Raw genomic sequence first — 13,360 nt, 5'->3', positions numbered from 1 at the left:
ATCTGACGTCCTGTACAACACTGGTATATACAGAAAAGTAATGACAAGGCAGCGCTTTGAAACTATCCTGCGCTTCCTGCATTTCTATGACCATTCTATTTGTCCACCCTGCGGTGACCCCCAGCCATGACTTTAAATAAAAAAAGTGGCCTAATTTTATAAATAGCACGTTTGCGCAGACATATACCCCCGAATTATTTTTATTTTTTTTGCCGTGATTGCATCTCTGCTCGTTTTCAAAGGCCTGCTACAATGCAGGCAATATTTGCCAGATATAAGGGCCTGATTCGGATTAAAAAGGTATAAATTGTTAGTGACTCAGACTACACTCGCAAATTCAGAGCTTATGAAGGGAAAGGCACCCAAACTGTCCCTCCAGAATGCCCCCTTTACTCAACCGTAGTGGAAAAATTGTATGGGACCTTTTGCACCCTCTTTTGGATAGGGGGCACCATTTATTTATTGATTTCTATTCTAATGTACCCTTCAGATAGAGAGAACCTGTGGCATCATACGTCACAATCAAAAAGGCCTGCTAATATCCCATGTCAACCAAAAATTCAAAGCTGGGGAAATCAGGAGACTTTGTAATTAGGACTTGCTGCTTGTCAAGTTTCGTGAAAAAAGATGTTTTCATGCGAACATCCATTCATCCAGACAGCAGCAGCCACGTTCCTGTACACGGGACAAGTAGTACTGTCCGTAAGCCTGTTTGCATACAGGACTACAATACATTTATGGGTGGGGTGGACCTTGCAGACCAGGTGTTGCAGCCCCCGAATGCTGTACAGAAATCCTGGATATGGTTTAAAAAAACAAAAACTTGCCGTTCACCTCATTCAAGTGTCCCAGGGATCCTATCTCGATTATCATGAAAAAGTTTTTGGAGACCAGCCCCAGAGGAGGGGAGGGGGTTGACTTCATAAAGTCAAGCCCGCAGAATTGTCCCAGGACAACCTTTCCCATCTGAAGTGCCCCCTGCTACCAAAAAAAGCGGACCCCCAAAAAAGTTGTGTATGTTCTGGAATATGGAGGGAAAGTTACCAATGCGACACCTGCCCAGAAAAAAACAGGGCTGTGCATTAGGAAATGTTTCAGTGTGTACCATACATCCCTAAATTAAAAGAGATGTATGGTAATGCGGGTGCAATAGCTGCAGGCCACAGTGTGGCTTTGCCCATGTAAACATAAAGTCCTTTGGACAAGAGCAGAATTTTAACGAGAGATGCATTACTGTGGTATCTGGCAGCATGTATTCTGATACGTTCTTGTATTCTTAGGCTAGGGCGTAACTATAGGGTGTGCAGAGGCTTTAATAGCACCTGCTGCCTGAGTGGGGGGGGGGGGGGCTGGACCCAGTGAGCATTGTCCCACATAAGAGCACACCTGTACTATAAAATACAGGTTAACCCCTTCCCGCAAATGGGCGTTACTGTATATCATTTTTAGTGGTGCGTTCCCCCAAATGGGCGTACAATAACGCCCTGAGGATGAAGCGGGCACAGGAGCTGTGCGCGCTTCAGCGGGTGTCGGCTGTAATGTACAACCAACATCCCACTGCAACGGCAGCGATCACAGTTGTCTCCGCTTGCTGCAGTTTAACCCATTAAATGCCGCTGTCAATAGCGACAGCGGCATTTAAGTTATTGACACAGTGGAAGGGGGCTCCTTCTGTAACCGGTTGGCCCCACGCAAAAAAAATCACGTTATGCCAATGATTGCTATGGCAACCAGGTAACCCAGCAACTGCTCCCTAATTGCCAGGTACGGAAGCCTATTAGATCCTGCCCAATGCAGGACGTAATAGGCTTAATGGTCAGTTGTAAAATGACCGTCACAATACACTGCACTACGTAAGTACATACAGAAGTAGTGCAGTGTATTGTACTGGGGATCAGAAGATCAGATCTTCAAGTCTCCTAGTAAGTGAAAAAAAAAAATGTTTTAGCTAAATAAGTTTTATGTAATAAAAACAATAATCGCCCTGTTTCCCTGATAAAGTCCTTTTTATAATTAGAAAAAAAACAAAAAACCTATAACAGAATAGGTATCGCCGCGTTCGTATCGGTCTGGCATATAAAAATAACATTTATCCTGCACGGTAAACACCGTAAAAAAATTAAATCCGACAACGGCAGAATTTCCTTTTTTGGGTCACATGGTTTCCAAAAAAATTGAATAAAAAGTGATAAAGTCGCAAGTACCCCAAAATGGTACCAATAAAAACGACAGCTTGCCTCGCAAAAAACAAGCCCTCACACAGCTCTGTAGACAAAAAAAATAAAAAGGTTATGGTTCTCTGGATATGGTGACACTAAAACATTATTTTATTTAGAAAAAAGTGGTTTTATTGTGTAAAAGTAGTAAAACCTATAAAGACTATATACATTTTTGGTGTTGCCATAATCGTATCAAACCGCAGAATAAAGTAAACCTGTTTATACTGCACAGAGAACACCGTTAAAAAGTTTGAGAATTTAGTTTTTTTTGGTCTCCTCACCTCCCCAAAAAATTGAATAACTGATCAAAAAAATCGCATGTACCCCACAATGATACTAATAAAAACGACAGCTCGTCCCATGAAAATCAAGCACTCACACAGCTCGTCAACGGAAAAATAAAAAGTTATGACTCTTGGAACGCAATAATGCAAAACGACGGCCCAGACTAATTTATATGTGCAGCAGTTCTTCACCTAAAACCCCACGTCATCATTTGCAGCCACCACTGGTAGACCCTGTAAATGCAGCGGAAACTATAACATTTTGGGGTCTGTGCTACATATGGGGCTAGTGAAGAAGTGAAAGATTAGTCTATGCTGGAGTGCGGATATTTTGTATAATACCATGGCCACCCCTTAGAACTGCGACTCCTGCACCCAAAAATCTGACCTGTGCATAAAGGATTGGTTCAAAACATACGTCACTATCCATGGATAATTAAGTTTATTATTAATTTACCCCATTATTACATCATCCTATTATGAACTGATGCACTCTGCCCAGCTTGCGTGTACCCCGATGCACTCTGCCCAGCTTGCGTATACCCCGATGCACTCTGCCCAGCTTGCGTGTACCCCGATGCACTCTGCCCAGCTTGCGTATACCCCCACATTATAAACTGAAACACAAGTAAAACACTAAACAAAACTACTACCAAGCAAAATCTGTTCTCCATAAGCCAAATTGCGCTACTTCTGGGCCTGGCAGTGTGCCCAAACAGTTTTATACAAGCAAAGAATAGTGGACCCAGTTAGATGGTGGGCAAAGGTTCAGACCCAAATACCAAATTTGCCTAAGGCAAATAAATTAGCCCTGGTTTCCCAGGTACCGAATGAATACTTCCTATTCTGTATAAAACATAACTTTTATTAGAACTAAATATTAAGCACACAGTTAGAATTAAAGTACCCAATGTGATCTGAATGTCCCTATAATATTCTAATGGTCTCACTAAACCTTGTGTATCGTCTCAACACAGCATCAGAACGCTGACTCTGTAACCTCGCTGACTGTGTGAGATAAATGTAAACAGTAGTTTATGACCAAATACGGTGTATTCCTGTTCCCTGGAGAACCCGCTTAACAATTTAAAGTGGCACAATCTGAGAACAACACATTGGGCACTGAAATAGCATATCTGTGGAACATGGCAATTTTCAATCTGCAACATCCACTGTGCAATAATTTCTGCAAAACCTTTGGGGTCAAAAGGCTCACTACACTTCTAGATGAATTCCTGGAGGGGTGTAGCTTCCTAAATGGGGTCACTTCTCGGGGGTTTTCACTGTACTGGTACCTCAGCGTAATGCAACATGGCGCCAAAAGACAATTTTGTCAAATCTCCACTCCAATAACTAAATTGTGCTTTTTCCCTTTTAGACGCTTGCCGTGTGTCCAAATAACAGATTACAGCCACATATGGGGTATTTCCATACTCAGGAGAAATTGTGTAACAAATTTCGGGTTGTCTTTTCTCCTGTATTCCTTGTGGAAATGAAAATTATTAGCTGAATCTACAAGTTATTGGGGAAAAAAATTCGTTTTCACGTCCCAATTCTAATAATCTTTAAAACACCTGAGTGATCAAAATGCTCACTACACCTCTAATTTAATTCTTTGAGGGGTATAGTCTTCAAAATGGGAGCACACCTGGGGAATTTCTACTGTACTGATACTTTAGGGGCTCTGCAAATGCGACATGGCCCCCAGAAACCAATCCAAATGGCACTCCTTCCCTTCAGAGCCCTGCCGTGGGTCCAAACAGCAGTTTACCACATATGGGGTATTTGCGTAATCGGGAAAAATTTCTGTACAAATGTTAAGGTGCTTTTTCTCCTTTTTATTCCTTATAAAAATTATAAAATGTTTTTTCTGATAAAAAGTAGATTTACATCTTCACAGACTAATTCCAATAAATTCAGCAAAAAAACCTGTGGGGTCAAAATGCTAACTATATCACTAGAGGCTCTTCTTTGTATCACTACAAATTCCAGCATTCCCGGATTAGCAGTTTGTGTGTTCTTGTAGTTCGCTTGGCTTGAGCTCCAGCAGTTGTCAATTTAAGGCCCTGTTCACACCGTTTCTTTGCAGGCAGAGAACATCTAATGCAGATTTTGACCTGCCTGCAATTTCTTGCCGCTTTCTGAAATCAATGGGATTGAAATCAAATTGTTTTATTTTTATTTTTTATTTTATTTTTTTACGGTGAGCGGCTAAAAGCTTTATTTGAATGGGGGTGGTTTTTGGCGCTGACTCCCATGCAGTTTCAGCATCAAAATCAGTGTAAAAAAAACATGTGACCTGGGCCTAAGCCTGTGTTTCAGCTTCTTTATGAAGAGCCTGCCTCCCTTGTTTTTTTATTCTCCATTCTTACATTGTAGCATACCCTTTTATTTCTCAAGTGCAGCTGTATTGTTGCGCTGGGGTAAAGTTGTTGTTTTTATTTATGACAAACCATGTGTGCAGGTCTGTACTGCCTAAACCCCAAATCTATTTATATTTTAAATAAATTATTTTATTTTCCTTTTCAATATCAAGCAAAAGATCATAATGTGCATACATGAAGAAGCACGCAGGCCAAGATAGAGCATCAACCGCAGAAGCAAAAAAGACAGCGTTGAGCAACTGAGAAAAGCACTAGAAAAATAGCCCTGTGCACACTGATACCCCCAAATCTATTTTACTAAACACTGATCCTGATCCAGTGCAGGGAGAGAAGTGAACAAGTAGGGTCTGTAAGTGGGCAGAAAAAAAGCATTCTATTCTATAGGTTTTAATATAAATGTTTACTAGAATAGACGAAGCATCAGTTCGGGGTGCTTTTGTATTTTTTATTTTATGCACCTGGTTGACCCTCGTACTGTTTGACATCAATGGGAATCACCCAGTATTGTTTGTAGCAGTTTTTCATGAATCCTGTTAATGACCTGATGGAAATGACACTGTTACACTTCAAATTTGTCATAAGGAAGGGGAATCCTAGTATGGTATTTATGAGTTTCTGCTCTGTTCCTAGGGATGAAGCAGCATGTTTTGCTATTCAGAAGGGGCTACAAGCTTCAAGAAGCAACATCAAGTACTTCAAACATAACGATATGAGTGACTTGGAGCGATTGTTAAAGGAACAGGAACGAGAAGATCAAAAGGTGAATAATTCATTAGCATTACTAACTATACACATACTGCCTCCACAAATCTACTTGTCCATACAATGTTTTATGTATTCAACCAAATTAAAGAAGTGAAGAAAAAAAAGCCAGTTTAGGCTTTGTCCACATTCGGATACATTAGTATTCTTGTCGGCAGTTTTAGAGCGGTCGTTTTTTGTTTTTTTTTGTTTGTTTTTTTAAAATAAAAATGCATGCTCTAGTTGTAATGTTCCTGTGGATCCATACAGGGCCGTGGAGTCCGGGTCAGTTTTGGTTGGAGTCTCTAGAAATGTACGGACCCCAACTCTGGCTTTAAAATAAAAATAACAAAGTCAATACTACTGTGCACTGTGCAGTTTTAACAGTTTGGTGGGCATAGTGCAAAAGTTTCATAAGTTGGCGGGGCCCCTCCTCCTGAACAGACTGGAGCGCTCAGGGTTAATATTGTTTCTGTTCCCAGGGATCGGGCTTCACTTAGGGCTGTGAGTACAAGGGCTGTGCTGTAGTGTCCTGTACTTATCATGCCGTCTGATTCGTAACCCTGCTCTCCTATATTTTTCCTTCCCTCCTCGGCGCCCAGCCAATCCGCTCAGCTGGTGTGGCGCCGCTATACCTGGTCAGCGCTTGCCTCCATTAAAGCTGACTATGCGCTCCTCCTCCCTCTTAGCCCTGCCACCTGGGGAAAATCTGTCTCTCTGACACACAGGAACACTACAGAGTGTTCAGTGGCGCTACAGCGAGCTGCGCTGCTGATCCGTACTATAGGAGGGAGAACAACCAGATCAACACAGAAAGGGAGTAGGAAGATAGACCGTCAATTAAGGTGAAGGACGCAAGGGCGAACGGGACGCATACACAGGGATCGGGAAGAGCGGCAGTGTTGTGTTTATTCCTCTGAGTGTCCGCCTCAAAGCCTCCATTAACTGTTTCCTGCTGTTTCTGTCCAGAGGATTTCCAGGACATATATACGTATATAGTCGCATAGCGTTATAGGAGTTCACGCTGTTCTCTTTTTCTTACATTTATACATAGCGAGCAAACAACTGTACTTATATTATACATGAGCCATTTATACAGGAGTCGGATTGTGGAGAACTGAGGGGTCAGTCAGAAGTTAGGCTTACCGACTCCACAGCATTGATCTGACTGAAAATAACAAAAAAATAATTAAACTGGCATCCTTTTAAGGGTGCGTTCACATATGTCTGTTGCGTCCGCATCAGTTTTTGTTTTTTTTCTTTCGTGAATACAACGGATACAAAAATGTATCCGTTGCCATCAGGCTTTATCAACTTTTTACTACAAAACCTCAGTTACTATTGGTTGTCGATAGTTAACCGTTTTTAACATCAGTTTTTACCACAATGGTCCACCAAAAAGGTAGTCTAGGGTCTGAAAATGTGCCAATTTTATCAGAGTGGTGCATAGTTTGTGATAGATTGGTTACATGATAGATTAGATACATGTGTACTTGTCATTTCCCAAAACTTCTGACGTGATCCTTGTCCTATTTAGTGCAGCGGCGAGGCCGGCGATGAGAGGGAGAGCCTAGAAGGCAGCTACTGTCCACTCACATCAGATCGTTGAAGCAGCCCTAACTTCGGGGAGGAGCTAGTGTTTGGCGCCTTTACAGCTACCCACTCCCACCCCGCATCTCCTATTCACACCACACCGGGATTGCTGCTGTTTCTATTCACACGACCGGGTCCTGGTGTCCGCTGTTAAAAACTGCCATCTTCGTCCGTTTTTCACGCCCGTTTTGCATCCGTTCAGTTACGTTTTTCACTGTCCATTCTGAAAACTGAAGAACTTCATTTGTAGATAATGCAACACATCCCCCTGTAGATGGCTTCATTCTGGCTCCCTCTAGGAGTGGAATCCCCAGCCGGAGCGTTGCCGACACTCTGGTCAGGGATTCCGCTCCTAGAGGGAGCCCCTGATGTCCATATATGGACAGTGACGTCCAGGGCTCCTCCAGGAGCGTAATCCCTGGCCAGAGCGTCGGCAATGCTCCTGTACAGCGCCACACCCTATGTTCCATGTGCCAGAACAGATCCCATAGAAAGCTATTGGATCCGTTCTAGCTTCAGTTTCCCTCCGGCTTTTCTGCAACACGCCATAGGGAAACTGACAGGGACATCAGATATATGTGAACGGCCCCTAACATCCTTTTTTAACTCTGAATTATTTTTTATTCTGTGTATTCATACAGATTGTTTGCGGCACCACATGAAAATACTTGTGTACTTTGGCAGGGTTTGATCACAACTGTGGTAATTGTTTAAGAAAGCCACAATCAAGGTGAAACTGGTAAAAACTGCATGTAATTGAATGCAGCTTTGCTGTGGTTTAGTTGCTGTGGGGCAGTGGCTGTGTACTATATGATCACGCTGTGTTGCTGGGCAGGGAAGGGGAGAAACTGCATGCTGATTGGACAGTGTCCTACAGAAAATATTACACCGCCCAGAGTACGGATAGGATAGGACTTGGAAAAGCAAAAATGCGAGTTTAGCGTGTTGTAGTGAATATGCTTTTTGATCTGGAGAATATTGGATCTGCACGATAAGGGCCTGTTCACATCGCATTTTTTCCTCCATTTGGAGGTATACTTCGGGAGGAGTCCCAACGTATACTTCCGACGGAAGGCAAGCACTGAGCCCGGACGTCACTGTCCATATATTGATAGTTATATCAGGGGCTTTTAGCTATGTTGTCCCCTGCCACATCATTGCAGTCCTATGATGGGAAAGCCCTTCACGTCACTTTCCATATATGGACAGTAACTCCTGGGGCTCCTGTAGTTCTGGATTATTAGGCCAGAGCGCTAGCAATGCTCTGGCTAGGGATTCTGTCCATGTATGTACAGTGACATCCGGGGCTTCCCCAGGGCTGTAATCCTTGGGCCGAGCGCTACCTGATGCTCTTGCCGGGGATTCCTGCCCTGGGAAAGCTCCCCGAGGTATACGTTTAACGTATTCCTGTGACGGATGCTATACGGTGGCTATGCAGTGGCATCTGTCACACAGACACGCTCGTGCGGTATATGTTTTTTTTTTTTATTTGCCAGTTCTTTCATGATGGAATAGCATTTAGCGTGTACGTAGGGAGCTTTCCAGACGTGCATGCCAAAAGTAGGGCCAAAACTTGATGTGAACACGTGTAGTATTGTAATAATTTTATGGACATGGCAATACCAGCTATGTTTATTTTATTTCTAATATTACTTTGGGGGAATAAAGGGGAATTAAGGGTAACTAATAGTTTTTTGCGTTTTTAATGTACTAAAAAAAAAAAAAAAAAAAAAAAGCTAACTAAGCGATCAACAAACTTCTGACATGTCATAGTGACATGTCAGAAGTTTTGATTCTTGGGGGTCCGAGCGCTGAGACCCCCACCAATCGCTAAAACAAAGCAGCAGAAGCACTTGTGTGAGTGCTGTGTCACTTCGTCTCTGTTCGGCGTTTTCCGGGAAGCCAATGTAGCGGTGCACAGGATCATAGTCTTTCTATTGAGTCCGTACACTGCTACATCGATTTTCTGGAAAAAGCCGAAAAGAAAATAAGCGGCTCAGCGCTCACATGAGCTCTTCGGCTGCTTCGTTTTAGCAATTGCTGGGGGTCTCAGTGCTTGGAACCCCACCAGTCAAAACTTCTGACATGTCACTATGACATGTCAGAAGTTTGAGCGTTTAGTTTCCCTTTAAATATTTCTTCTTTTTGTTTTTTTTTGTTTTTTTTTAGTACATTATTAAAAACTTAAACTTAAAATGTGGTGTACTGTCAAAAACAATTAGAGATGTATGATCATGATGTTTATAACCATAGACTTTAACAAAAATAGAAGTGTCATGGTTGATCTTGCAGGGATTTTATGACATCTGACAATGTTTCTGGTACCAGGATCACCTGCCATGAGAGCAAGATGTGTTGTACATGCACATGTGATTGTGGCAGTCAATGGTTGGCTGCCGTTGTGAAGCTACTAAGTTTTGCACATCACCATGGCGGCCATAGATTGGCTGCCGTGGTCACGTGTCCATGTACGAGACCTCTTATTGAATTTAATCCGCACTTAAGACTAATAGTGGCTGATGTGTAAACGGTGATCCCCACAAGGTCTCTGACAACCCTGTATTTGACACAAATCAGAACGGAACATGACGTTGAATCTGTCAGCAGTGCAATTTGGAGGCTTTGGCCCTGTAGCTTTAACCCCTTAATGACCAGCCTATTTGAAACCTTAATGACCAAGCCATTTTTTACGTTTTTCCATCGTCGCATTCCAAGAGCTATAACTCTCTTTTATTTTTGCGTCGACATAGCTGTATAAGGTCTTGTTTTTTGCGGGACAAGTTGTATTTTTAATAGCACCATTTTTAGGTACATATTATTTATTGATTAACTTTTATTAACTTTTTTTTGGGGGGGAATAGAAAAAACCCTGAAATTTCACCACGCTTTTTCGCGTCTTAAATCTACGCCGTTTACCGTGTGATATAAATAACACAATAACTTTATTCAGCGGGTTGTTACGATTGCAACGATACCAAATTTGTATAGTTTTTTTATGTTTTACTACTTTTACACAGTGAAAACACTTTTTTTTCCAAAATTATTTGTTTTTGTGTCTCCATATTTGAAGAGCCATAACGTTTTTATTTTTTCGCTGATGCGGTTGTATGAGGGCTTTTTTTTTTTGCGGGAAGACTTGTCGTTTTTATTGGTACCATTTTGGAGTAGATGCGACTTTTTGATCACTTTTTATAAAAAAAAATTTAAGTCAGGATTCACAGAAAACAGCAATTTTTCCATAGTTTTTTATTACATTTTTTACGGCGTTCACCGTGCGGGTTAAATAATGTAATAGATTTATAGTGGGGCTCGTTACGGACGCGGCGATACCAAATATGTGTAACTTTTTACATTTATTTAGGTTTTTTAATAGTAAAGCATTTTGTAAGGGGAAAAGCTGGGTTTTTCATTTTTTCACATTTTTTTTTTTCAATTAACTTTATTCAACTTTTGTTTAACTTTTTTACTAGTCCCATTAGGGGCCTTCACTATGCGATTCTCCGATCGCTATTATAACACACTGCAATACTTCTGTACTGCAGTATATTACTGCCTGTCTGTTTAAAACGGACAGGCATCTGCTAGGTCATGCCAGAGGCATGATCTAGCAGGCATTCACTCCAGGCAGACGTGGGGGCCTTTATTAGGCCCCCGGGTGCCATAGAAGACACTGACACTCGGCGATCGTATCGCCGGGTGTCGGTGGGAGAGAGAGGGAGCTCCGTCCCTCTCTCCAAAACCACTCAGATGCGGTGCTCGCTATTGCGCATCGCATCTGAGGGGTTAAACGTGTGAGATCTATACTAATATCGATCTCACACGGCAGAGCAGGGACGCCCCCAGCCCTCAGCTACCTCTAGCAGCCGAGAGCAGGGACATTTAACGGCTCCCTGCTCTGTTTACTTTATCCTGATGCAGTGCCGTAAAAAGGCACATGCATCAGAATAAAGCCCGTTTGTGGCCGCCGTTAAAAGGCGTATTGGCGGTCACTAACGGGTTAAACAAACAATCTTGTATCCACGTAGAAGATATAAATGTTTTCCGCATTTTATGAATTGCTTTTGGCAGCTTCTGTTTAACCAATCATGTTGTTGCTACAGAGGATAAACTAGAGACAACCATACTCCTCTGGTGGCGGTTACATAGATGTGATTGTAAGCCAACACAATTCTCTTGCTAGTATATAGTCATTTATTAAACTTCTATCTGATAATTGAAAAGTTGAAAAAGAACTTCTATAAAACCTAAATGTGGTTTTTATTCTCTATTGCTTCATGAACTGAAATCCTAAATGTAAAGGTCTGAATTATAATGCAATAGACTTTGTATTGGCAAGTTGTTAATAATTAGAAATCGTTCCGAAACAATCTGTTTGTTCTAGAATGCTACAGAGTTGTTCCACCGGGGAAAATTATCTTTTATGGAAACTTCTATATTAAACGCACTTTTACTGATGTCGGTTTATGGCAAGTCTTTCAGCGAAGTCCTGTATCCATGTAAATCTCACTTGTGGCAATATATGATAATTATTTGACTACTTTACAACACTAGAAAAATGAGGCCTAGTAACCTCAACTGGCCAATAAAAGTAGAAGTAATAATAACAACTTTGGATTCTGGGTCAGTCTCTCTTAATGTGGTGTAACAAATTGCATACAAATGTAACATGAGGATTTAATGTCCACTGCTCCAGTAAAGCAGTACATTTTCCCCCTAGGTATATAGCTCATGCATTCAAAGCACCAAGTATATTAATAGATAACACCGTGTCATTTTTACTTTTTTCCTATGCAATAATAGGAGAGAAAAACAAAAGAATGTAGCCCACACTGAAAGGGATCACACACATGGTCTTGTAAAATTTATGGGTAATAGCCTAGGCTTGTAAAATTTGTGGAATTCCTATGTATGGGCCAGTGCCCACGAGATCAATGTTTATTATTTAAGAATAAAAAAAAAAAAGCTTGCTAAAATGTAACAGACAATGATTTATGGTTATTTTTGCTCTATTTTGTTGGCAAACCGACTTTGCTGGCTTCTGCCAAGAACCGAGTGTTGCATGATAAATAGCCACAGTGATGTGTATCATTAGGAAGACTTCACGTTGTTCGTGGTTGAGAACAAACCCGGCCTGTGAAAAGGAAAACTAGGCGACGGGCTAGAAAACAAACCTGTTGTAGACAGCACCATGCATAAGCCTGTGCTCCCTAAAAAAAATGAGGCATAATTATTGTGTGTATGTATAGGTTTGTCTTTTTTTTTATTTATTTTTTTCTTTATCATATGTAATCGCCAAAAATATTAATGCTTTTTCTGTATACTTGATTCCAAAAGAATCCACGCAAAGCTAGAGTGACCAGACGATTTATCGTTGCTGAAGGACTGTATATGAACACTGGTTACGTCTGTCCTCTTCCTCAACTGGTACGTAACTTTTTCAGTATACGGCCGTGTCACAGCGGTTTTTTTAATGGCCGTCAAAAAATAGGTCATGTCTTATTTTTGGCAGTTTTCACGGCCAGATGGCCCCCATAGAAGTCAATGGATCCGGTTATAACGGCTGTCAATACACGTAACAACCGTTAAAAACTGATCTGTGACATGGGGATTCAAGATGCAAGGGAATTTGGCTATCGGCGGCGCGATGACACATACTCACCGATGCAGCGCCGTCTACTTTACGTGTGGTCTCTAGTCTCACGGGTTCTGCGAAGGCGAGGAGATGACATCATCGCGCTGCCTTCGCAGAACCTGTGAGAGCACACCTGAAATTTTTGGGATGTCTGGTGGCCTTTATTAAACAGAGGTCATAGCCCAGTTATTCTTTGTTAGGTGGAAGCCATTTATTGTTAGACACTGGTCCAAGTCAGAAACACCATGATGGATGCCTTCTGCTACACTCAATGGTATCAAAGGGAAAAGTTGAGGGGTACTTTAGAGATCCTCTCTGTTACTGCTTGTCCACATCTGGGTTTCCGATTATACTCTTATACAGCAGAACTGGGGGCCAGAAAGGCCACTAATTACTGTTCTCAGAGAGACGGGCGAACAGAGCTGCTTTGGGACCAGTGGAGTAATGGCTAATATCTATTATTGAAAGCCCTAGTCACCGTTTTTATAACCGAACACCTTGCCTCTA

The 13,360-nt window shown here is 41.7% G+C and overlaps 1 protein-coding gene across 1 annotated transcript in view; it reads left to right on the top strand.

The window, feature by feature from the left end:
* Positions 1–13,360, top strand: part of SPTLC1 (serine palmitoyltransferase long chain base subunit 1) — an 89,179-nt gene that overhangs the window by 43,293 nt on the left and 32,526 nt on the right. Inside the window, exons 7-8 of the mRNA XM_075828859.1 lie at positions 5,518–5,647; positions 12,556–12,645. Of these exons, the coding sequence (XP_075684974.1) occupies positions 5,518–5,647; positions 12,556–12,645 (220 nt within the window). The remainder of the gene's footprint in view (positions 1–5,517; positions 5,648–12,555; positions 12,646–13,360) is intronic.

The sequence above is a fragment of the Rhinoderma darwinii genome, chromosome 1, assembly GCF_050947455.1.
Source record: "Rhinoderma darwinii isolate aRhiDar2 chromosome 1, aRhiDar2.hap1, whole genome shotgun sequence".
NCBI classification, from domain to species: domain Eukaryota; kingdom Metazoa; phylum Chordata; class Amphibia; order Anura; family Rhinodermatidae; genus Rhinoderma; species Rhinoderma darwinii.
The sequence above is the reverse complement of the archived record's forward strand: the minus strand, read 5'-3'. Positions and strand labels throughout refer to the sequence as shown.